Below are 25,085 nucleotides of genomic sequence, written 5' to 3' on the forward strand. Positions count from 1 at the left end.
AAAATAAAATCTAGATCCAGGCCATAATCTAAAAGGCTGTGTGAGACCTGACCTGGACCCTGCCTGTCTTTTTTTTTTTTTTTTTAAAGATTTTATTTATCTGACAGAGATCACAAGTAGGCAGAGAGGCAGGCAGAGAGAGAGGAGGAAGCAGGCTCCCCGCGGAGCAGAGAGCCCGACGTGGGGCTCAATCCCAGGACCCTGGGATCATGACCCGAGCCGAAGGCAGCGGCTTCACCCGCTGAGCCCCGGCGCCCCACGGACCCCCCGTCGCACCCCCTGTGTCACTGCCCACACTGGCTTTGCTTCTCTTTGGCTGGTTCATCCCAGCCTCAGGACTTCTGCACTTTCTTGTAAAAAACATAAAAAAAATCTTTAGGGGCACCTGGGGTGCTCAGTGGGTTAAAGCCTCTGCCTTCAGCTCAGGTCATGATCCCAGGGTCCTGGGATCGAGTCCCACATCAGGTTCTCTGCTTGGTGGGGAGCCTGCTTCCTCCTCTTTCTCTGCCTACTTGTGATCTCTGTTAAATAAATAAAAAAAATCTTTTTTAAAGTAATCTCAACACCCAACATCGGGCTCAAACTGACAACTCCAAGACCGAGAGCCACATGTTCTTCGGCTGAGCCAGCTAGGTGCCCCAGGACCTTTGCACTTTCTGTTCTCTCTCTGAAGCACTTACCTGGCTCTTGATGTGGCTGGCTTTTTCTCCAGGAGGGATAGGCTATAATTTAAGTTCCAGCTCGAATGGTACCTCATCGAAGGCCTTTCCTGACTACCCTGTCTAAGCGTCCCCACCCCCAGCACAACTACTCTATTATTTTGGTCTTGTTTACACTCCTTCACAGCCTGTATTTCTTCTGAAATGATGGTTCATTTCCTCACCGACTGTCTGTCCTCCCCTTTCTAGAAGGTGAGCTCAGTGGAGATGGCGACCTTTTATATCTTCTTCACAACCCATGTCTGGACCAATACTTGGCATGTGGTAGGTTGAATAATCCATTAATATTTGTTAAGTGAATATTGATCTGGTGGGGGCTTTTTTGGGGGAAGTTTAATGAAGGGAATCAAATGTCAAGTATGAAAAAGTTCCTGTTTTTATCTGTCTGGCATCCCGCCTGGAGGATCAGCATCCAGGACCAGAGGGAGAGGAGGGGCGCAGCGTCCTCCTGCCAGAGTTTGGGAAGAACCTCATCCGGCTGCCGGCGGGACCCCCTCCCCCCCGCGGCCCCTGACAGTCTCCCTGTGGCTGACCCAGCCCCCGCTCCGTCCAAAGCAGACAGTTTTCCTCCCTTGACTGACAGCCTTTTTGTCAGGAATGTTAATTTGTGTCTACTGTTTTCTTTACGTGTAGGATTTCAAACCACTACTTTAAAAAACATAAAAAAGGAGAACAGAATTCTGGCTTTTCCACGTTAAACATGAATGTGCTGGAATGTCTATTTGACTCGTGTGGAAACAACTCTCTGAGAGGCCGAGTCTGGGGTCTGTCGGTTCTCAGGGCCTCGAACCCTGAGAACAGCATGGCCATGGCCGTGAGCTCGCCCTCCGTCTAAGGAGACAGATGACCTCCGGCCGCTGCAAGTAGTTTGCATCAGATCCTTTCTGCCGAGTTCTCTCTGCTTCTCAGACCGATGGATTCCGTGTAAAAATCACAGCATTAATACTCGCAGGCTACGCTCAACAAAATTCTCCTGTGTCACTGCCGTTTTCTCCCCAGTAAAATCGTAAGGCAGCCTCACAAATCTATCAGGCAGGGACTTTAAATTTAGCTAGTGCTGCTTCCCCTCCCAGATCGCCGTGACTCACCTCTACCTCCCGGGGCCGTCCTGCTGCTGGGGTGGAAGCCGGCCAGCTCTCCGCCGCGGCCTCAGCCCGGGTGTCATCCCACTCCATTCGCTGTGGGCACCAGGCAAAGCGATTAAATAACACAAAAACGACGGCAGGCTGGTGGTTTCCAGAATCTAACAGACGAGCAGACCAGACTGGTCTGGTTTTTCCAGATGCAGCTTAGGGTGGCCAAGCATGGTCTCAGGGACGTGCTCCGGTGACCCCAGGGTTAACCAAGGAGGCGGAGTTTCTAAACCTTCCACTGAAGGCACAACTGTCCTGTCCCGCTCTGTGCCATATGGGGAGACCATGCCGCCTCCCTGCATAAATAGGAGAAAGACAGCAATGTCACTGCCCCCAGCTTGAAACCAGAGGGCTCTGCATGGGTCCTGCCTGATCGGGAAGCCACCTCATCAAATAAGCCAAAAGGGACTCCATGGACGAGTTAAATAGATGTACGTACGGGGACCAAATGCCTTAGGTTTGAAATTTGTTCCTTTATCATTCTCATTCCCCTGGTCTGGTGCCGAGCCTCCTGTTTTGCGCTCTTAATGGTACCAAGAAAGGAGCTGGGGTTGTCCAGGCATTTGGGCAAAGGGCACAGATCTTCCTGGAGACGGAGAACCTTTCACTTCCCCAAGGGTCCTTCTCAAGGATTTTGAAAGTCACCAAAGCCCCTCTTGGAAGGTGGTTTCTCCCTTCAAAAAGTACTAGGCACGGGATTCACACGGAGAACAACTTATGTGTTTTCCAGAGAAGGGAAGTGGCTTGACGGACCTCTGAGTGGGGAGCATTTCCCAGACCCTCAGAGGGAGGGACCAGGGGGCTGGTTCTGTCCCACAGATGCAGATGCTCCCGTATCCTGGGCCCCCCTCAGCCCAACCAGCAGCCAGACACACAGAACCAAGGCCCTGGTTTCTTGACCTTTGCTGGGGGCACCCAGAATTGGCCCTCTCTGTTCGGAGGCAGTTGTCTGAAGGGGGCCGAAGAGGAAAAAGGGGACACAGAAGTGGCCACAAACTAATTCCTGAAAAACCAGAAGAAGGAACAATAAAAACCCCACTCTTCAGACCCAGACAAACTAGGTAGGGACTAGACCTGAAATGGAGCTCGAGGATTCTAGGGAAGAAAAAGCATTTTGACTGACGGTCACAGGAGGCCCCGGTGATGCCCGCCGCAGCGGCTCCTACAGAAACCTCGTCCTGGTGTGCGCGCGAAAGGTGGAATGTGTGAGCAGGTGACTTCTGTACATCTCTGTCTCTTGGTGGTTCTTGAAACAGCGCCTGCCTCCAGGGCTTGCAGAAGAAGAGGCGAGCTGATGTCCCCAAACAGCCAGAGCTAAGGCTGAAATTCCTGTCTAGTGACCCTCTGCAGGGAAGGCTTAAGGTTCCCTTTATGCCTCAGCTAACAGGCAAGTGAAGAAAATGGCAGCAGACTCTGGGTCACCCTGAACTAATTGAGTCAAGTGATTCAAGGTCAAGGTTACTTCTCAGAGGCTGTTAGCACCTGGACCTTCTCAAATATTCATAGAGTGACGGTGAGCTCAGCATGGTTGCCTGGACCCGCACAAAGATCAGAGCTTGGGGCTGAAAGGCAGGAGCTCCCGAGCAGTAAAGCGGCTGCGGACCGTGCTCGTTTTGCTGGCTTTTGGAGACTGAGCCTGTGTATTTCCCTACATTTGTTAAGCACCTGCTATGTGCTGGAGGTTTAGACATGAAGGAGCCTGAAGAAGCGGGCAGGGAGGACCTCTGTTCTAGCGGGAATGGTAACAATCCTGTTGAACGCTCACAACTCTTACTTTGTGCAAGGACACACTCTGGGCGCTTGTTGGAGGACTGACTCCTCCCAACAAACACGTCCGAAAGGGCCCACAGGAAAGTGGCCCCGAGGCCCTGAGACTTGTTCAGAGCACAGGCACATTCGCGCCACGTGGGAACGCGCTGAGATCTTTGCGTCTCTACCCAAAGGTGGCATTTACACCGAGACCCGCCTGGCTCTCTTACCCGCCTATTCCTGGCTCCACGAAAGAAAACTGGGACCCCAGCCCTGGATACTTGGCCTTCTAGGCTGGGCTGGAAATACCTGGCAGCAAAGTTCTTTCTACCTGCCCCTGCTCTGGCCAGTGTCTGCGGTCTCACAGGGAGGCTTAACCCACTCCAGAACAAGTTTGCTCTTGTTTTCATGGGAATTCACTTTCTTTTTTTTTTTTTTTTTTTTTTTTTAAGATTTTATTTGTTTATTTGACAGACAGAGACTACAAGTAGACAGAGAGGCAGGCAGAGAGAGAGAGAGGAGGAAGCAGGTTCCCTGCTGAGCAGAGAGCCCGATGCGGGACTCGATCCCAGGACCCTGAGATCACGACCTGAGCCGAAGGCAGAGGCCCAACCCACTGAGCCACCCAGGCGCCCGGGAATTCACTTTCTATTGTCAGTTGATAGAGTCCAGAAGGGAATAAATGGGACCAATGACAAAGTTTTTTGAGGGAAACTGCGAAGGGCTTTAAGTTGAAAAGAATTAAAATAGAAAACGCTCAAGGCCTTGACTTTCTCAGCTCTTTGTCAGGCCAGACGGGGAAGTCACTGCATCCGCGGCCAGGACCCCGGCCAGGACCGCGGCCGGCGGGGGGAGCACCCCCAGGGCGCACCGCCCTTCTCTCCCCCAGGCGGGCCTTTCAGGGTGGGCAGAGCTGCTCTGCCTCGTGACCGCTCAGGCTCTGCTCTCCCCCAAGTGCGAGGGGTTTGGAAGGAGCTGCTGGTGGGGGCGTTGGGTCTCTCCTACGAGCGGGTGAACGCCGCAGGGGCGCTAGCCCCCTCCCCGAGCCACGCTCCTCAAGTGCCTGAACCAGGTGCCCGGGACCTGGGTCCCCCACAGCCAGCCCCGGGGACGAGGATCGCCGCGCCCGTCGGTCTGCAGGCGCCCGGCCGGGCAGCGGGAGGCGGCGACCAGGCGGGGCGCGGGGCTGGGTCGCCTCCCCCGCAGCAGTGAAGCGGAGCGCGAGTGCCCGACCCCCGGGGAGGGGGGCGCGGCTAGGTCGGGCGGGAGCTGGAGGCGGGGCGCTGCCGCGAGGCTCGGGGGCGGGGAGGAATCCGCGCGGCTCGAGTGCGGCGGGCTGGGCGGCAGGTGGGGGCGGACGGGCGGGGCGGCGGGGGGCGGGCGGCCCGGTTCGGGGCGGGGCGGGCTCTGGGTTCTGCGCTCCGTCCGCCCTCGCGCCCGCGCCGCGCGCCCTCCCGCTCCCGCCCAGCCTGTGCTGCTACCGCGGCCGCCGGAGAAGCAACTTCTCGAGCGCCGGCGACCGGCGGGACCTCGGCGCGGTCCCCGGTCCAGCGCCGAGCGCCGAGGCCATGGACACGCTGATCGGGCTGCTGCCCCCGCTCCTGCTGCTCTGCGCGCAGCAGCCCCGCGGCGCCAGGTAAGCAACCCGGGGTCCGCGCTGCTGCCAGGGTCGCCCTCGGTGGGGAGAACCCTCGGGCCTTCATCCCCATCCCCCGCGCCTGTCTACCTCCGCCCCCGGCTTCATCGCCCCCGTCGACTCCTCATCCCTCCGTGTCCACCCCCATCTCCCCGCGAGGACTTTCCTCCCCCGACCCCGACTCCCCCGCGGGCTCTTCTCTCGGGACTCACCGCGCCGCTGCCCTTGGGGCGCGGGCCGCGGCCACTCCAGCTGCGGGCGCCCCCGGGTGCTGTCCGCCGTCCCGGTGCTGAACCGGCGCCGCTCGGCCGGCCGAGGGCGGGGGAGACGCTCCCAATCCTCCGGGGTGCCCGGGCTCGCCGGGGTCCTCCGCCCCAGAGGCGCTTGGCCGGCCTCTGGCTGGCTGGTGCCCTTCCAGGCGCCGGCTGAGCGCTCGGCTCCGCACGAGCTGCAGGCAGGCAGGAAGGAGCGATCCTGAGGACACGGGGGAGGAGGCTGCTCCCTTTCCCATGGGAGCAGAGCTACACAGACGAGCTTCCGCTGCAGCTAGCAGGGCTGGGGTGGACGAGATGAGGGCTGTGGGTGGTCGTCAGAAAGTTCCGGCTCAGGACACCGGAGTCTCCTTTCCGGGGCCCTTTCAAATGGAATCCGCTGAATTCCAGAGTATGCAGGTGGGAAGGAGCCCACTGCCTGGTTGGGGGTGGGGGAGCACGTAGGGATGGGAGGGGGGGGGACATGCAGGACAACTCAGGATTTCTAACTGTCGGGGGAGGGGAGGATGGAAAAGGTTAAGAAGGGTCCCCCTGGGCTGTGGCTTCCTCCCTTTGGCCTCAGGGACCAGTAGGGTCCCTTGGTTTGTCTCTTCTCTGGGGACTTGAAATGGGCTCCAGGTGGCCTGGCAGCCCATGCATTTATGCCGGTCACCTTCCACGCGAGTTGTGAGGGGACTTTTTGAGGATTATCTTGGTGCAAGCGCTGCAGAAAACCAGAACAAGGACAGCCCCCACTCGTCCCCTAGCATTCCAGACTTCTGGACCCTTAGAAACTGGAAAAGGTTGAACATCAGCCTGTGTTTGGGTTATAGACACTCAGGCAGCACATATCAGGGACACAGGGGGAGATGTGTGGGGTCGGGGGCAGAGCCAGGAAGCTCTGGGTCTGGCCACACAGTGTGGCCATCGTGCCCCAGACCACAGGCAGCGTTGATGCAACCCGTGCCCTCGGGAGGGCTTTGTTCTTTTATGGAGACCCATGGTCCTTTTCCCTCTTCCCACTTCAAGGTAACGGGAAGGGCAAAGCACTGAGGTGTAGCCATGGACGTATGTCCTAAAAGCCTGGGACCAGCTATGGGCCCAGGACAGCCATGCAGCTGTGATTCCCAAATGTCCCAGCTTCTTCGGATCCCAAAGTCTTAGCCCAAGTTTGACACCAAAGCTCATTGGGTGGCAAAGACTATTCGCTTTTCCATGAGGCTCATTTATCCTACTTTTGGGGCCTGCTTGTACTTTCCTGCTGGGAAATTCTCCAGACCCTCCCCCACACCCCAAGTCCGGAAGTGCATTATATCGCCTTTCTAAAAACAGAAACATTCTGAACTTTGACCCACATCTGGCTTAGGGTTTGGGTAAGGGATGTGTCTGTCTGCCTGTCTGCCTGTCTGCCTGTCTGCGCAGTGAGGCCCCGCCGCGGGGAGAGCCTCTGGGCTTTATGGGCCTTGGGTGGCGACCTTCAGACAGTGTCCTGCTGTCAGTCCAGAGCCTCCTCTCCCAGCCTCTGTGTCCCTCCATCCGGAGGCCAGGAGGACAGCACCTCCCTTCCCTCGGGCTTGTCCTCACACCCGGCGCGGAGCGGTGTGGGATGATGGACAGGTGCTTGCTCTGGCTGCGGGACTCAGGGCAGATCCTGGGCTTCCTGGTGGGAGCAGAAGGAAAGTGCCTTGCGGCGCTGGTGGCTTGGGACCAAGTTGTGCCTTCCCTGAGCCCCCACTGGTGCAGTGGGTGCCCGAGCTTGCTGGCTGCACACCCTGCGGCCGGCCCCGCTCTGGGCCCCTGGCGCCTCCGCGTCCCTGGAGGAGCTCTGCTGGTAGCTCCTGTGCCGGCTCATGGCGCGACTGGTGTGGGCTTCCTCCTCGCCTTGGTAACTGAGGTGTCAGAGCAGCTGGTGCTTCCGTGACAGCAAAGCTGTTGGGGACCGTGGGCTTGTGTGTGCACGGTGAAGAGGACCCCGCTGCCTCGCTCAGCTACACCCACCTTTCCTTGTCCACAGGGGCACAGACAAGTGACAGGGGTCAGTTGAGGGAGAGAGGCCTGATGGTGCCTGACAGCTAGGTGCAAGCTGCCAGTGTTTTCATGGGGCCTGCTTTATCCCGGGAGTCTGGACATCTGTCTCTGAGCTTCTCTGTCTGTCCACACAAGGGGAGCCCCTTCCCTAGGCCATCGTTGGGTCCAAGGCCATCAGATGAAACAGAAGCTCTCTCCCAAGGCACTAGTCAGAGTCTCCACAAGCTCGCCCTGTGCTGAGCTCCCTGCACGTGGCCTGTGGACCCAGTCCACCCCTTTAGCTGCCCACCTGAACCATGGGAGGAAAGCAAGGCCCCCACGACCCAGGCTAGCGTGCCGGGCGTCCTTCTCGGATGGCCTTTGTCATCTCTTCACAGCTGGAAAAATGAGCAGCCCCTGTTGTAAGTGACAAGTGAGATGGGGCTGGGGGCCTTTCCCCCTCGGACTCCATGAGGGACGGCAACGGCGAAGAAGTCTGCTGGCCTCCTTCCAGTTCAAGGCGGTCTTCAGGGCCAGGGGCTGCCCCATGGTCCTGCCTTCATGCCTGCGAGTGGGCCTGGGGCCTGGCCGAGGAAAGGGGCGGCCGCCTGGGCCACCACCCCAGGCCAGGGAAGGCCGAGTCTCCTGACAGCCTCGTTCCTGGCAGGCTGGCCGCTGCAGCAAGACGGCAGCTGGGACGGTCCAAAAATAAAACCCAGTTCCAGTGCTTTCCTGTGCGGTCTCAGGGCGGCCTCCGTGTGTGTGGCTGTGCGCACGTGGGGTCAGGACTTCGCTCACGTCCTTCTTCCACGTCGTTACCGAATCACCTGCGCGCCCCTGCGCTGGACCAGGCCGCTGTCTGGAGGGACCGAGGTGGTTCCTGGGGGGAGGTCAGGGTTTGTGAATTTCTTTCGCTGAGGAGCTCTTGGTTCAAATTCAACCTTCTTCAAGGGGCCCATAGATGAGACAGGGGAGGGGCTGTCCCAGGCAAGCTCTAGACAAGGGACAAGGTGTTCTAGAACCCCCTTCTGAGACTACAGCGTGATTACAGAGTAACACATGAGTGCTGTTCTCAAATGCCCTCCCCTCTTCCAGCCTGACTCTGGGCAGGCCTTGTCCTCCGGCCAGGGGCAGGATGTGTGAGTTTCCTGGGGCTTCTCTAACAAGTGACCACAAACTGGAGGGGCTTAAGACCATGGACATTTATTCTTTCCCAGCTCTGGAGGCCAGAAGCCCCAGATCAAGTCTGAGGGCAGGGCTGACTCCTTCTGGAAGGTTCTGAGGGAGAAACCATTCCTGGGCTTCTTGGCAGTTTGGGGCCCTCCTGGGGTCTGTGGCAACCCTTGGCTCGGGACTGCGTTTCTCCGATCTCTGCCTCTGTTGTGACAGGACTTTCTTCCTGTGTGTCTGCCTTTTCTTCTTATAAGATGCCACTCTTTGGGGGCACCTGGGTGGCTCAGTGGGTTAAGCCGCTGCCTTCGGCTCAGGTCATGATCTCAGGGTCCTGGGATCGAGCCCCACATCGGGCTCTCTGCTCAGCAGGGAGCCTGCTTCTCACTCTCTCTCTGCCTGCCTCTCTGCCTACTTGTGATCTCTCTGTCAAATAAATAAAATCTTTAAAAAAAAAAAAAAGATGCCACTCTTTGGATTAAGGTCACCCGTATCAAGCATGATATCCTCTTAACTAATTACAGCCCAATTTCCAAATAAGGTTCCATTCTGAGGTTCTGGGTGGACATCAACTTTGGGTGGCACTGTACCCCAGGACAGCTGAGCACAAGTAGGGGCGGGCAGGTGGGGCTGCTGGGGAGCCTTTGGCAGTCTGATGTGTCCCAGCCACACGGCGCGGCTCTGCTGGGGACAACACAACCGGCACAGGCTGCCAGTGGGACTCCCTTGCAACCCTTGGCATGGCCCCAGCTGCTCTGGGATCAGGCTAAGCTTCAGCTAAGCACAGGACAACCTGGGGGTCTCTGGGGCCAGGCCTCGGCCTTCCTAGAAAGGGACAGAGAGCAGGAGGTCAGGTACAACGTCCCCATGGGCCCTTCGCCTTGCCCTGGCGAGGTACTTGCCCTGGGTCAGGTTTGGGACCTCATCCGACCCTACCAACAGCCCCCCACCAGCTTTCTGGTCACACATCACTTCTCTCAAGTCACCTCCTGCAGAACACCTTACCCTCTGAGGCTGGAAGGAAGACCATGGGCCCTTTGTCAGGCCCTTTGAGGCAATTCATTGGCCGGTGGGGACTCTGGGACTGGCCAGTCTCCTCAGGCGGGTTGTGGAGGGAGGTTGGGGACTCTGCCTGACCCAGCCCGCTCACTCAAGGCCAGGTGGGTAGGAGGCAGCTGAGCAGAGAGGCTGGTGGGGGAGGTGGAGGAATCTTGGGCACTGCTCCTCCCTGGGGCCCCCTGTTTTGGGCAGGCATTCCTGGGACTGGCCAGGTCCGGCCTGGGGCGCTTCACAGCAGTCTCCCAGGAAGGACCTAGGTCCTGTTCCTGGCTCCCAGCCCGTGACCAGCGGGCCTTTGTTTCCAGAGCGATGAATGATATTGGGGACTATGTCGGCTCTAACCTGGAGATATCCTGGCTCCCCAACCTGGATGGCCTGATGGAGGGCTACGCTCGCAACTTCCGGCCAGGCATCGGAGGTGAGGGCGGCCGGTGGGGACACGGGTAGACTCCTGCGTCCAGCAGCGCGTGCGAGCCTTGCTGGCTCTGAGATGGCTCCCCTGAGGGTGCATCTGTGGTCCCCAAGGAGTGTGTCAGATTTTGACAGCTAGCCCCTCCAGGGAGACAGCCAGGAGGCTAGATCTTCTCAGTATCTCATCACAGAGCGTCGCCAGCACGGTCCTCCCCGCAAAGTCCTGTCCTGCCTGCCGGCTTTCAGTGGGTGGACAGCCTGGCTTCAGCTCCTTCCTTGCAGGGCCCCCTGTGAACGTGGCCCTCGCCATCGAGGTGGCCAGCATCGACCACATCTCGGAGGCGAACATGGTAGGTGCCGGCCACGCTCTGCCGCACCCCTGCCCAGGGCCCCCGGGGCAGGAGCCGGGCTGATGGCCAGTGGCCCTCCCTGCCTTCCCCTGCAGGAGTACACCATGACGGTGTTTCTGCACCAGAGCTGGCGCGACAGCAGGCTGGCCTACAACCACACCAACGAGACTCTGGGGCTGGACAGCCGCTTCGTGGATAAGCTGTGGCTCCCAGACACCTTCATTGTGAACGCCAAGTCCGCCTGGTTCCACGACGTGACGGTAGAGAACAAGCTCATCCGGCTGCAGCCCGACGGGGTGATCCTTTACAGCATCCGGTGAGGACCTGTCCCCAGCAAGAGGCCCCGCCAGGAGCCAGCTTGGGGCGGGGGGGGTGGGGTGGGGTGGGTCCGGAGCCTCTGGTCGCCAGAACCGCTGAACCCATGGCAGCTGCAGAGGGGGCGGCGGGAAGCCCGCAGGTGCAGCTTTTTGGCCAACACGGTGCCTTTCTGTTTTCTCTGCGGGGGTGAGATTCACATAACATAAAATTCACCATTTCTATGCGAATGATTCTGTGGCATTCAGTAGATTCGCAGTGTTGTGCAAACATCACCTCTGTCTGATTCCAGAACGTCTCATTCCCCGAAAAGGAGACCCCGGGCCCCTGAGCATTCCCTCACCACCCCCCCCGAACCTGCTTTCTGCCCATTCTGCACATTTCACGTCGAGTGAGTCATGCGCGACGTGTCTTCGTGTCTGCTTCCTCCTTCCAGCAGTGTTTCTGGTGTTGCCCGTGTTGTGACGTCCCTTCTGTGGCTGAGTAGCGTTCCGTGGCCTGGTGCCCCCTCCTGCGTTCAGGAGCCCTGGGCGGCTCCACGTGTCGGCCATCGTGGATCGGGCCGCTGTGAACATGAATGTCCACACATTTGTTTCCACACGTGCTTCTGACACGTGCCTTTTAAAAACAGCATTAGTTGCCAACCAGGAGATTTATGTAAGAGTCTAAATTCTTCTGGAGAGTCAGAACGTTCGGCGGCCCCGGCCTCTTCCCACACTGCCCGGTCGGCGGGAACGCCCAGAGGCTGTCCTTCAGCGCAGGTCGGGTGCTCGGGCACCCTTGTCTTCCAAGCCCCCCGCCCCGGCTTAGCCAAATGCTTAGGCATTTGGAAGGACGAACAAAGTGACAGGAGCCCAGCTGCAATTCCCGAAGGAAGAGCCAGGAGTGTCTGTCCGTGGACCGCGGCGGTCCGTGCGCCCCCCGCTGGGGCCAGCGTCTCGCCGACAGAGCCCCAGAGGCTGTTCGGCCCCCCTCGCTGGACGGGGCCCCCGGGTGGGGGCGGGGGCAGGAGAAGCAGGATGGCGGGCACCGGCCTCCCTCCCGGAGACCTCACCAGCACGTTGTCTGGGCAGAATCACGTCCACGGTGGCCTGCGACATGGACCTGGCCAAGTACCCCATGGACGAGCAGGAGTGCATGCTCCTCCTGGAGAGCTGTGAGTGCCTCCGGCCGCCGGCCGCTCCCGACTCTGCTGGGGAGGGGCCGGGCACGCGCACCGTCAGGGGCCATTGCGGATGACCTGGCTTGGGGACCGGGAAGCATCTGGGCCCCGTGGAGTCGAGGCCGAAGGGAGGGAGCCGCAAGGCCTGAGACCCTCGTCCCGGGGCAGTGCCTTGCCGGGGACAGGCGGGTGTGGAGCCCAGACGAGGCACGTGTCTGTATCACGCGGTCTGCAGGACAGCCGCGGTGGGTCACCCAGAGATGGTGACCTGCCCTGTCCGCCTGCCTGGGGTGCTGGGCGCGGCCGCAGGCCTTCTCACCCCTGGCCGGGTCTTCTCGTGCTGTCCCCTGTCGCTGCTGCGCCGGCTCCCCAGGTGCACGGGGCGCTCCTGCTGGGGGCTGCTGGGGGCTGCCGGGGGCGGGGGTGCGAGGCTCCGCTGCCCGCCGGGGCTCTCCCGCAGACGGCTACTCGTCCGAGGACGTGGTGTACTACTGGTCGGAGAACCAGGAGCGGATCCACGGGCTCAACGAGCTGCACCTGGCCCAGTTCACCATCACCAGCCACCGCTTCACCGCCGAGCTGAGGAACTTCAAATCCGGTAACACGGCTTCTCCCCACGAGCCGGCTTGCGGGTTTCTGGCCCCTCCAGCAAAGCTGACAGCTGGCCCTCGGGATCCCCGAGGAGACACTGGAAAACCACGGATGGGCACAGGCCGCACCCGGGGACTCTGGACACCACAGTGTGGACGGCCGTCAGGTTTTCTCGGCCTTGTTCCTCCGGCCTCTGCTGCTCCCTGGAGGCGGCAGCCCCTGGGGTTTAGGAGACATGAGGGGCCAGGGCGTCAGGGGCCTCCTGGGGCTGCTGTGTCTCCTGGTCCTTCCTGCCCCTTCCCAGCTCCTGCCGCCCCGTCGCTGGTGCCAGTGAGCCCAGCTGGCCCTCTCCTTTCGTCTGGCTGTGCCCCGAGGAGGGCCAGGAGAGCTGGGCTGGCCGCACGGCTGGGGTAGGAGCCTGGGCCAGTGTGGACCCGGAGCCCATCTCCTCTCCTTTCTCTGGGCGGCCCTGCAGGGAGCCGGCCTCCCTCCAGGACGAGGGCCTGGGCAGGGGAGACCCCTGACCCATCAGGCTGTGTGGGGGAGGTGGTGAAGGCCGGGGTCTGGGGCTCACAGGGGCCCCTCTGCCCGAACGCCACCGCGTGTGTGAGGCGGGTCCCAACCCGGAGTGCTTCCCCGACAGCCGGCCAGTTCCCCCGGCTCAGCCTGCATTTCCGCCTCCGGAGGAACCGCGGCGTCTACATCATCCAGTCCTATATGCCCTCCGTGCTCCTCGTCGCCATGTCCTGGGTCTCCTTCTGGATCAGCCAGGCGGCGGTGCCGGCCAGGGTGTCTCTAGGTACGGGGCCCTGACCTTTCCTCGGAGGGAGAGGGCCGAAGGGCAGGAGCCCAGAAATAGGACCCCCGCCCTGCCAGCCACGAGCCCGGGCCTCGTCTCCCAGCCCCATGTTCCCAGCTGTCCTGGGCCCATGGCCAGCTGGGCCAGGTCCGGTCAGAGGAGTCTGACCTGCACTTGGGCCAGGGGTGGGGGTACAGGGAGGTGGCGGGGGCCCCAGCGCTCACCCCCCTCCCCAGCAGGTATTACCACGGTGCTCACCATGACCACGCTGATGGTCAGCGCCCGCTCCTCCCTCCCGCGGGCCTCGGCCATCAAGGCCCTCGATGTGTACTTCTGGATCTGCTATGTCTTCGTGTTTGCCGCGTTGGTGGAGTACGCCTTCGCCCACTTCAATGCTGACTACCGGAAGAAGCAGAAGGCCAAGGTCAAGGTCAAAGAGCAGAAAGCAGAGGTGAGGCTGAGCCTGCTGGCTCCCTCGTGTCCAGGGTCAAGGACAGCCTCCCCGACACCCTCCCAGTGGCCCCCAGTCCCCACTCCCTCTAGCCCCAACATGAAGAGGCAGCATTGCTGGGGCCCCTTGTCCCGGGACCTGCTCAGGACCCTCTGCCCCCTGCTCTGGGGAGGTCACTTGCAGCCCCCGGCGCAAAAGAGCAGGTCCAGACTCTGGCCCATTCTGCGGCCGGACACGGGAGGACTTAGGCCCTGGCCCAGGCTGGGGTCCTGGTGTGGGGAGCCGGCCCTGGGCTCAGCCCTGTCTCCTTCCCCGCCACGCCCCGCCGTGCAGCTGGACGTGAAGAACGCCATCGTGCTCCTCTCCCTGTCAGCCGCCGGTGCCACCCAGGAGCTGGCCGTGTCCCGCCGGCACTGCCGCGGGGCTGGGAACCTCATGGGCTCCTACAGGTGTGTGGAGATGGAGACCGGGCAGGCTGAGAGGCCGGGGGCGGGCCGCTCGGGGGGCCGGGGAGGCCTCCGTGCACTTTTCAAGCCCATCGACGCCGACACCATTGACATCTATGCCCGCGTGGTGTTCCCGGCGGCCTTCGTGGCCGTCAACGTCCTCTACTGGGCGGCCTATGCCATGTGAGGCCGGAGGTGAGGCCTCGCCTGTCCTGGAGCCCGCAGCGGCTGGGGAGAGGCTCTTGGGCTGATCTGCCTGTTTCGAGGAGGCATGACAACAGGCCCCATAAAACGAGAGGAGAGCCTTGGCCTCGCTGAGGACCCCAGACTCTGTCCCCACCGGCTCCTGCAAGACCACCCCGGGGCTCTCCCACACACCCTTCCTGCGGACCCCTGGCCTGGCCCCTCCTGGACGGCAGACCCAGCCTGACCTGGGGCTGAGTCACACAGGCTCAGGGCCCTGGAGGAACTCTGCGTTCAATTCAAAAAACCATCCCGATTCTAGGCATTTGTGCTGTGGGCCTGGGACCAGGTCCTGGAAGACTGGGAATGGGCGGGGCCGCTTTCTCGGTGAGACGGTGGAGAAGGGCATCCGTGGGCCTTCGGTCCCAGCATGAAATAAAACGGAGCCTTTGGCTGCTGGCTGTGTTCTCTGTCGCTGGGGCTGAGCTGCAGCCGTGACCTCGCTGACTGGAGAGCCGTTCTCTAGCTGTGGGCTCCCTGGGCTCCGGACCGAGAGACTTGGAGCTGTGTCCCCCCAGGCGAGCCACGTGGCCACATCCTTGGGCATTAGCGGGAGGGGCAGAGGTGCAGGGACCTGGAGAGGGTTGAGGAGTCAGTCACACCTCACCTTAATCTCTTGGACCCGTGGCCAGGGCGCCACTGTGCTGTCTTCTCGGACGTGGTGATGGGTGAAGGGGGGTCACTGAGCCCCACAAACACCGCTCAGCTCCTTCTCATCTCTGCTGCCACCGTGGACGTGGGGTGACAGGGCTGCAGCTGGTGATGCGGGTTTCTGGTCGTCGGAGATCTGAGTTCGGGGGTCCAGATTTTCCGTGGCACCAACAGAGCATGTCATCACCACAGAGGCCGGCAGGGGGGGGAGCAGTGGTTGCTACAGAGCTGGGATGGCCGGCTCCCAGGGCCAACATCAGCCGTGGGCATGCCGTGCTGTGGTCAAGGTGGCAGCCAGGCAGCTGCCCAGCTGGCCCCGTGGTGCCCCTCCTGGTGGGCCCCCCAAGCCACCTCAAGGGGAGCACGACGGTGACGAGGCGTGAATCAGGTGGTCTGCCATCGGCCTCCGACACACAATCTGCTCAGGGGTCTGCAGCGTCTGGAGGCCTCGGGGACAGGATGCTAGCAGGTGCTTAGTCCCAAAGGGCTTCGTTGGCAGAGTGACCACTGAGTGTCCAGCACAGCCCTGCAGGTAGCGGCTTCCCCAAAGACCCGGCCACGTCAAGGACAAAGAAGGGCGTTGGCCCATCGGGACAGACCACAGCCCAGCCTGAACGCCTTCCAGCCGCCCCCCCCCAGCTCCCCCTCCTTCTCCCCCTCCAGCTCCAGCTCCTTCTCTAGCTCCAAGGCCCCTCGACTCCTAAATGCCCCTGCTGGTACGCGGGGCTGCTACTTGTCCGCCGCCGTCAAGAGCTGGGCTGCAGAGCTTGGCAGAGTTGTCCCAGGGGGTGGGGCTGGCCAAGGAGCAAGACCTCCAGGACCCAGTGTGACCAGAAGCTGCACATGGAGTGGGCCTGGGGGCAGACGGAGAGCAGGCGGCTGCACAGCCGCCGAGCTGGAACCTGGGTCCCCAGAGCTAGGGATCCGGGCCGCCTCAGGACAGCAGGGGGTGGGGGGGCAGCCAAGCCTGGCCGGCTCCGTAAACAGTGACACCCAAGGGAAGGGGCCCCTTTCTCCCTTGTCCCCTCAGCACCTGGTCTGCGTGATGCCGTGCAGGTCCTGCCCCCTCCTCCTTGGCGCCTGGAGAACTGCCTGGGGTGGGGTGTTCCAGCCCCAGAAGGGCACGGACGCTACCGGGGTGGGGGTGTGGCTCAGGGCTGCCCACCCTCCCCAGTGCAGGAGGCAGCCGGGGTCCTGTCCCAGGTCCTGCGTTGGTTCCACCGAGGAAGGCCAGGTAGGGTAGGCTCCACCCCTAGGCCTCCAGGGGTTGTGCAGGTAGGTTCAAGGTTCAGGGAGCCGCTGAGCTCACCTGGGGGCAGGGCCCTGCCCCGCCCCATGCCCGCTTGTCCTCACCTCCCCTGCAGCTTGCCGGCTGCCCTCTTTCTGCTGCACATAACCCACAAGGAGCTATTTAAAGCCGGCCTTTGTGCCTGCCTCGGGCACCCACGCGGCGAGGCCCACCCGGGCAGGAGCCGTCGCCCGATTCCGCAGCAGCGATCACTCCCCCCAGCCTGCAGGCTTCTATTTCTGCCCACATGTTTACAGGGCCGGGAAAGAGGGACATGAAGGCTGGTGCTTTTTCAACGCGGAGTTCTATTCCGGTGGTGATGCGACGGGCAGACTCAGGCCGGGGCGGATTGAGGTTTGCAGCTGAGAGGGGCAGGCTTGGGGAGATGTCGGCAGTTGCTGTGTCAGAGGCATCTGGGCCGGGGCGGGGGGGCTGCCTCCGGATGTGCCTCACTGCAGCAGGGACAGTTTTGGGGGCTGGTGGCTGCGTTGTCTGCCGTCTCTGGCAGAGGCTGGGACGTACGTTGCCAATGCAGACTCTGAGATGCTTCCCTGAGAGCTAGGACGGCTCCTGCCCAAGTCCGGAGGGCTGGGGCAGGCTCTGCAAAGACCTTACTTCCAAATAAGGACTGCGTCCGCGTGGATTTGGGGGGGGAACACGGTTTAGCCCCATTTGGGGGGTGTCCCAGAGGCAGGAGGGGAGGAAGCAGGAAAAGCTGACAAAGTGCTTTACACCTGGGGCTCTCAGGTCCCAGTCCCACTGGGAGCCTCTGCCCGACGTGTGCAGCAGACTTCTGTACCGTCCGTTTGAGGAGTCAGGGCTGGGGCATTTGTCACCCACGGCCACCGCAGGCCACCTGCCCGCGAGCTGTTGGCAGCCCCGTGGTGCCGTGGAAAGTTCTAGAAGGGCCGTGGCACCGGCACCACAGCAGCGGGGCGTCCTCCCGGCAGCGCTCACGTCTGCTCAGGACATTGCTGGTTCTCCAAGGAGGTGGTCGTCACAGCGCCCCCACCAACGACAGCCCTGCTGAGCGCGAGAAGCCACAGTCTGTGCTCACGGCCGCAGGTGCTCCCGAGAGTCATGCTGTCCCCCCCCATCCCCATCCGTCCCTGCCCAGCACCTCAGCTTGCTTCGGTAGCTGCCTGGCTCGGTGACCGACTGCCTGGTCCTGGGGGCTGAGCCTTGGCCGCCTGGCCCTCGCCGGACCGCGTGTGGCTGCGGTGACCCACTCTGGGCCACGGCTGTGGACCCCTGAGAGGTGAATCCTGCAGAACCGAAAGGCAAGAACTCGGGTTTCCGGCTGCCAGAGGATTCCACTTGCCAGCACTCCTGACGGGCACTCAAGTGGGCAGGAGGCAAAAGGTCCGCGGTCGCCTGGCCCAACGTATCAGACCGGTGCATCCACGAGCCCGGGCCCACGTGGCTTCCCCTCTGTCATGTGGCTCTAGGGACCCCAGCCCCACATGAGGTCACAGACTCCAGATGGGGGAGGCGTCGAAGCCAGGGGATCGCTGACCCGATCACCTGGGCCACTTTTCATGCAACTTTTTGACCCTTGAGGCTCGCTTCATCCTAAGCCGGGTGATGCCTTTCCATGGACTGTGCCCACGGACTGTGCCCACTTAGCAATGCCCGTGGTGGGCAGCTGTGGGTGCACCTCTGCTCCATGTCCCGTGGCCAGGTGCCGTGGTCACGGTCTCATCTTGGGACAAATGGTTCTCGGGTGTGGCCTTGCTGTGGAATCCCAGGGGCGCTTCTACACACCTTCCGACAGGGGCTTGGCGGAGACCCACCACAGGCCCCTCGAGCCCTGCTTGACTTCCGACCACAAGAAACAGGAAAGCTGGTGCCCAGCCTGGCCCTGTTGTCCACACCAGCAGACTGACCTGGAGCGTGAAGGGTCTCCACTCCCGAGTTCCTTGTCTTCGAGGTTGGCCTTGACACCTGTGCGTCCCCAGGGAAGGCGGTGTCCTTCTGAGTCAGTCTTTTTGCGGGTGGAGGAGGGTAGCTTCCAGCCGTGGCTGTTCTCCTTCACAGGACAGGGCAACACCAGCAGACCCTGACGTTGTCAGATAAACCCACCTGAGAGGAACATGGGGACTGGGGATGACCCCGAACATGTCCACAAACCTGTTGAGCTGACTGAGGGGAACGTGGGCCAGGACCCCCTTTCCCCTTGGCCTCTCTAAGCCTTCGCGCTACCTGGGGGCCAGTTTCGACATTCTCTTGGCATCATCATCAACTCAGACCCTGTATCCAAAAGTGCTTCAAAACTGTGGGCATCCTCGCCTGGGGGGCTCAGTGGGTGAAGCGTCTGCCTTAGACTCAGGTCATGATCCCGGGGTCCTGGGATTGAGTCCCACACTGGGCTCCTTGCTCTGCTGGGAACCTGCTTCTCCCTCTGCCTGCTCTGCCTGCCACTCTCCCTGCTTGTGCTCGCTCTCTCTCTCTGTCAAATAAATAAATAAAATCTTTTAAAAAAAGAACAAAAACAAACAAAAAACGTTGGGTGTCCTTTGTCCAGAGTGAGCCCCCCTGGATGGCAGCAGGAAAATGCTGGGGGAACCTGTATCACGGATGCATGTGTGGTCACGTAGAGCTCCTCCGGGGGGACCGAGCCTCTCGTGCACGACAGGGGTCGGGATGGCAGAACAGGGTCGTGATTCCTGCTGTGGCCACTGACATCCGCCTTCCGTGTCCCAGGACTCGGTCGCGCCCGCTCACACACGTCGAGCCCCGTCTGCTGCTTGTCCGTCCGCCCAGGGCCGCCACAGTCCACAGATTCCCACGGGCGCCTGGTTTCCTTCCAGACCCTCTTCCCATCACGGTAACGGCCCCCCCGGGGCCGTGTGGATTCTCTCTCCTGCTGCAGCTCCCGTGCTGGCTTTCCTCCTGTCAACACTGGCCAGGCAGATGGGCCGCCGCTGACCTTCTCGACGATGCCGGCACCCTTTCCTGTTGCTTCCGTGAAAGGTGCGTCTTCAGGACCCAGTGAGCTGGTGGTCCCCGCGGCCGCATGCCTCGCCCCAACGTTAGCCCATTCCACATACTCTTCCAAAGCTGTCTCAGTGTCGCGGGCACCACCGCATCCCAGGCTCAGAGAGGCTCCCCGAGAGGGTTAGGGCCCGTTCCACTCTGCTGGCTGTTAATGCCTAGTTAGAGGTAAACGCCCGCGTATCAGTCAACTCTCCTCTGCGCAGCCTTCCAGGCCGCACCCCCGTCCAACTGTCTCAGACCCGCTCTGGGATCGACTTCAGGTTCTTGCTGGTGCGGATCGGCCAGGAGCGCAGTCCCGGGGAGCGCTCTTCCCTCCCATGTGGTCCTCAGCACCCCTGCTCAGACCGAGCTTGGGCCCGGCTGTTCCTGGATGCCGGGAGGAAGGCGGCAGATTCTGGGGCGGACAAGTATAATGGGTTGAAAGGTTTGTGAAGTCCTCCTCCCTGGGACCTGTGAGTGTGACGCTGTTTGGAAATAGGGTCTCGGAGATGTGAGTAAGACGGAGGTTAAGGGGAAGGCGTACTGGGTGAGGATGGGTCCGACATCCAGCCCCTGGTGTCCCGGATGTGGGGACATGCGGAGGGACCCAGAGAAGACTGTGTGAAGACAAAGGCAGAGATGGGAGTGATGGTTGTAGGAGCCGTGAGGAGGGCCAGCACCCTGGGAGATGGAGAGAGGCAAGGAGCAGATGGCCCCTGTCGCCTCCAGGAAGACCCCGCCCGCTGGCCCCGGGGTCTGACTCCGGGCCTCCGCCTGGGACACGGTGAAGTCCTGTGGCCGAAGCCCCGCGGTCTGTGGTCACTTGTTACAGCAGCGACGGGAACTAACACAGCAGGAGTCACGTTCCGAGGTCTCTGCCTCGGACGAGGTGTTTCCTGTGACTCCAGACAAGGCAAACCTCCCTCCACAACAAATGGAACGGGAGGACGAGGTTCCCAGGTGAACCGGCTGGCCATGACCCCAAACCCCGCCCCAGCCGTACACGTTCCGAGCACAGGGACCGGTCAAGGCCGCCCCTCACTCATCTCTCACGCATGACCGCGCCCTCAGCCTAACGGTCCGACCAGCCGCCCTCCGGTGGAGGTAGCCAGGCCTCCTTAGAAGCCGGGGGGGAGGCCACACTGGTTCTCCACCCCCACGGCCAAGGCTCTGCAAGCTGGCTAGCACCCCACTTTTCCCCAGCAGGTGCCTTTACCGTCATCTAGTGAGTGAGCCAATCCCACTCACGCCCAGGGCACTTCTGTGCCTGTGGCCACCTGCAAAGGGGCCCAGGAGGTAGCCGTGTGCCAGCGGGGAGCGGCGGCACGGAGGAAAAGGCCAGGGACCCATGTTCCGGAGCTGGCTGGGCGCTGGGGGCTGTCACGTGCACGGCGGACGGACGGCTGTATGGTCTGCTCCCCCTAGAGATTCCCTGAGGACCCACAGGGAACCACCTCCCAAGGGCCGATTCCCACGCCCCAGTGCTTCACGCTTGTCCACAGGGGGAGTACCTTCCCACCCTTTCAGGCGGCCCGCGGCCGAGCAGGTCAGAGAGGGTCCTGGGGCAGAACAGAGAGGGGGACACGGGGAGCTTTGGCGATGAGACACTGCCCGTGCGCTTGGGCACGGCCCACCCTGCTGCTCTGAAATTAGAGGCGAGGCCAGGGACATGGCCCGGGGCCCTGGAAGCGTCCATGACCGAGAAGCTAGGGGTTTCCGTGTGAGAGATGCAGCCGTTGGAGTGGTGATCCGCGCGCACTGCCCTCTTCCGCCCTTCCGAGCACGACCCGCCTGGTGGAGAAGTCCTGTCACACGGCTGCTAGCAGCGTGGGCTCTGAACTGACTGCTTCATCTGCATGAGCTCGGGCAAGCTCCGCCCCAGCCCAGGACCCCCACATCCTCTTCTGCAGAGTGGGGCCGTGACGCACAGACGGCTGCGGGAATGAGCTGGCCCTGTCGGTAATAAGAAGCACTTAGAACGGTGCCTGGGGCTCCCACCGCTCGCTGGATACTGGTTGGCCCAGGGCACCCCCTGCCTGGTTGGGCCAGGATTAGCCTTGTTAAAGAAGAAATGCGAAAAGAAGGCCACAGTCAGTATTTGGGTTTAGATATTCAAAATAGGGTTTGCAGCCAGAACACGGCCTCACAATCCTGGCTGTGCCTTGGAAATTTCCCAATCTCCTTCAGCTCCCAGTGGACGCAGGAAGGGCAGTTCTAGGAGACTCAGATTTTCTCCTCAGTGTGGTGTAGTGCAGGCCGCAAGGTCGGCTGTCCTGCAGGTGGGGGGGAAGGACGAGACCGATCCTGAGAAGTGGGGAAAGCTCAGGTCTCCTGGCCATGGGGGGCTGCAGGAAGCCAGCATGGGGGGGAGGGAGGGGCGCCCACAGGCTCACGGGAGCGCCAGGCACCCCCAGCTCCGGGTTCGGTGACTTCACGCGGTGGAAGCTGGTAAACACTGTCACTGGCGCTTTGATTTCTCAGACAGCTGGTTTACCAGGTGGGGCCCTCCTGCCCCTGCAGCTCCTGCTCCTGAACTCGGCGAAGTTCGGAGGGGGGCATGGTGGGGTCAGATGGGGGACAGGCCAGGCAGGTTTTCCAGCCTGCTCTCCGGAGCCTCTGGGGTGCCTGCCCTGGGAGCACTGACGCTGGGGGGTGACCCTAGCACAGACGCTGGAGCTCACCTGGGCCGAGTACGACCAGGCAGAGGCTTGGAAGCCGCTCTTCTGGGCAGCCTGCGGGGCCCTGCCAGGTCAGGAAGCAGCATTCCAAATTCCCACCGGGACAGTTTTCCATGAGCTTCTCTGTTTCCACACATCCTTATTGGCAAGATGCCAACTGCCTCTCGTTCTGGACTGTCTCTTCTAGGAGGTTTGTTGAACGAACAGTCTGGAATTCTCTGTCATTCAAGAATGGACAGGGTTTGTTCTGTCCATTATGGACTATCTGGGTTCTCTGAGCTCAGAGTTCGATTCCTGTCCTGGAACCCACTGCATGTACGGCGCCCGCCCGGGGCCCCCTCCTGTGGGATGCAGGGGCAAGCAGGCCAGTGCAGATTCCGTGACGTGGGCGCCACTCTCTGTGCCGGGAGCAGTAAGTCCTTTGTCTCTGAACCAGACTCCCCTATCTTCTAGCGGCCTCTGCGCAACGGAGGGGAGCACTGTCCCAGAAAGTTCCTCCGCCGTGGCTGCACACAGGATGCCCTGCTCAGAGCTGGCTACTCTCGCCTTGCAAGCACAGGCCGGCCCAGCGAGGCTCTCAGGACCCCCTCGGGCCACCGCTGTGAGTTCGCACCAGCCCCTTCCCATGGCTCCCAGACGCGTCTCTGGAGGGAGGCGAGTCCGTAGAGATGACGGAGACAGGACAGAACCTAGAAGGCCGCTTCAGGTGAGAAGTTCAGTTGGTTGTTTTCCTGCTGCTGTGTGCACAGGGCTCGTGAGGAAGACCAGAGGAGGAGGAAAAGGCACAGAAGCCACATGCTCTCCCCTCCAGGTTCGGGGGCTTCTGAGGTGAAACTTCCCCTGCTGAGTCTCCACGGGAGGGGCTGAGAGCTGCCCCAGGCTACCCTGGAAGGGCCATGACAGCAACAGAAACTTCTTGCCCTTTCCTGAGAGCCGAGTCAGGACCCTGCCCTCCCACTCACAGGGGAAGAACCTGCAGCCCAGCAAGCGGGCCGCTTCCCCGTGTCCTGTGACTCCCAGGCTAGAGGCTCCTGCCCTCTTGAGCCGGGCTACCAGGTTCCACCCCAAAAGGACCTCACCCCTGCATGTCGCACTCCATTTTATAACACCTGGCATCCCCTCCTTCCAGACCCCTGCCAGGATGGCCCCTCCCCCGGTGGGCCGAGGCCCACAAGCATCTGGATGGGGTGGCCACAGTCTTCACATCCTTTGCCCGGGATGCCCTATGTTTCCCTCCATGCCGAGGACACCCCCAGGCACGACCCTGGAGCGGCTGCCGACCACCAGCAGTCCTAGGAACAGTCAGGCCCACTGGGTGGCTGCACCTGGAGGCTGGTCCCTTCAGATCAACCTTGAAGACACAGCTCTTGGGGCTCCCCAGAGGTGCTGAGGCGAGGACGTGGACAGGTGTGCCCAAGCACCAGGGTACCTGCTGAGGACACCTGTCTGGTGCCACTTCTCACAAAGCCACGGCACTTCCCCCAGGTGAGTGTGGCAGGAATTAGATGAGGCCCCCTCCTGAGAGCAGTTTGTCAACCACGGCTGTCCTGCCCGGGGAAGGGTCACTGGGGTGGGCAGGGGTGTCAGGGGTCAGCGAGGGCTGCATGTCACCTCTGGGGATGGCTGCCTGGGCCCCGCCCATGGAAGGCTGCTGACTGTGGGTGACAAGGTCTCAGGGAATCTTTCCCAGCTTGGGGATGCTGGGGTGCTTTCCAACAAGACAGTGCCTGCTCACAGCCGGGCTGCCGGGCCATCTGCTGGTTCGCCTGGGCTACCAGCAGGGGTCCGGCCTCCTTCTGTCCCAGCAGAGCCACTCCTGCCTGGTCCGAGTGAGCATGAGCCCACGCGTGCATGTGTCTGTGTGCACAATTAGCTCTCAAAGGTCACTGCGGACGCCACTCTGCAGCCGGCCGCTCACAGCCCACCCTCGGTCCTGCAGCTCTCAGAACAGACGTCGGGGACGCCAGGTGTTTTCTGGGACGCACAGATGTTTGCGTGTCCACTCTGTTCTTCACAGTGGATTTCCAGAAGTGGTATGATGAGACCCAAAGGCTTGGGAGGCTTGTGGTCACCTTGCTTTCTAGAAGGCGGCCCCGGCTGCACCTCCTCCCAGTCCCTTCCCAGGACAGGGTGACTGGATACCACGTCGGTCTGGAAGCCTGACCCTGGGGCAGTGGATACAAAATACCAGGCTCTGGGGCCCACTGAGGCCCCCATCTGTCTGTCTTCGAGTAACAGGCAAAGAAGACTGTGGAGGGCGGGCTCAGCGCGGTGGAGGCACCACGCCCAGTGTGTCCCCAGACACCCGTGGCTGGGTGTGGACCGGTCCCGCCGGCAGAAGGGTTCAGCCAAGCCGCTGGGGCCTGTCTCGCTCTGTCCCTGTGTCTCCCGGTGACGCTCCTAGTCAACTACTGTTTTCTTGTGGCTAAAATAGCGCCCACACGCAGCCCCCACGGGGCGGCATTGCCATGGTGACCGTGGTTTTGGGTGCTGCCTCCTCCGACGCGTCTCAGGCTTGCTCGGGGTTTTAAATATAGTCCTGGGCAGCTGCGGGGACTGAAAGCGGGACAGACTCCATGTTCCAAGAGGGGAAGGGCCTTTCCCTCCTCCGGGCACCCGCCCCGCTTGTCCCGGGCCCTCGGAGAAGAGCCGCGCCCCGCGGACACACCCGGCGGGAGGGAGGCGCGCCCCGCGGCCATCCTCGGCCCTGCGCCTGGCGGCTGCTGAGACCCAACGAAGCAGGGGGCCACACAGACCCTCGGTGTCCTCTTTCGGGGAAGGGGCCCTGGTACCCACGTCCTGGGGTCCTCCCAGGGGCGGGGGGGACTCGGGGAGTGCGGGGCCCGGGCGACTGCGGACCCCCGGGGGGCCGTGGATCGGAGGGTCTGAGCGGCTCCCGCGCCCCTGAGCCGCCCGGCCTCCGCGGGACACGGCCGCCGCGCCAGCCCCGCGCCAGCCCCGCGCCAGCCCCGCGCCAGCCCCGCGCCAGCCCCGCGCCAG

General features: G+C 61.8%; 1 protein-coding gene across 1 annotated transcript; it reads left to right on the plus strand.

Annotated features, from left to right (window-relative positions):
• The first annotated feature begins 5,078 nt into the window (after nt 1–5,078).
• Nucleotides 5,079–14,891, plus strand: GABRD (gamma-aminobutyric acid type A receptor subunit delta). Its single transcript, XM_059375246.1, has 9 exons — nt 5,079–5,237; nt 10,030–10,142; nt 10,418–10,485; nt 10,581–10,801; nt 11,874–11,956; nt 12,423–12,560; nt 13,197–13,352; nt 13,592–13,803; nt 14,137–14,891. Exons 1-9 carry the CDS (start codon nt 5,170–5,172, stop codon nt 14,434–14,436), a joined length of 1,359 nt encoding a protein of 452 aa, XP_059231229.1. The 5' UTR covers nt 5,079–5,169; the 3' UTR covers nt 14,437–14,891.
• The last annotated feature ends 10,194 nt before the right edge of the window (nt 14,892–25,085 follow it).

This window comes from Mustela nigripes, chromosome 14 (genome assembly GCF_022355385.1).
Source record: "Mustela nigripes isolate SB6536 chromosome 14, MUSNIG.SB6536, whole genome shotgun sequence".
NCBI classification, from domain to species: domain Eukaryota; kingdom Metazoa; phylum Chordata; class Mammalia; order Carnivora; family Mustelidae; genus Mustela; species Mustela nigripes.

Bases quoted from the DNA above. Each gene is read 5' to 3' on its own strand.
- GABRD (XM_059375246.1), top strand. From the start codon at position 5,170: ATGGACACGCTGATCGGGCTGCTGCCCCCGCTCCTGCTGCTCTGCGCG. The intron at 10,143-10,417 runs GTGAGGGCGGCC...CCTTCCTTGCAG, and splicing joins CTTCCGGCCAGGCATCGGAG to GGCCCCCTGTGAACGTGGCC. The intron at 13,353-13,591 runs GTACGGGGCCCT...CCTCCCCAGCAG, and splicing joins GCCGGCCAGGGTGTCTCTAG to GTATTACCACGGTGCTCACC.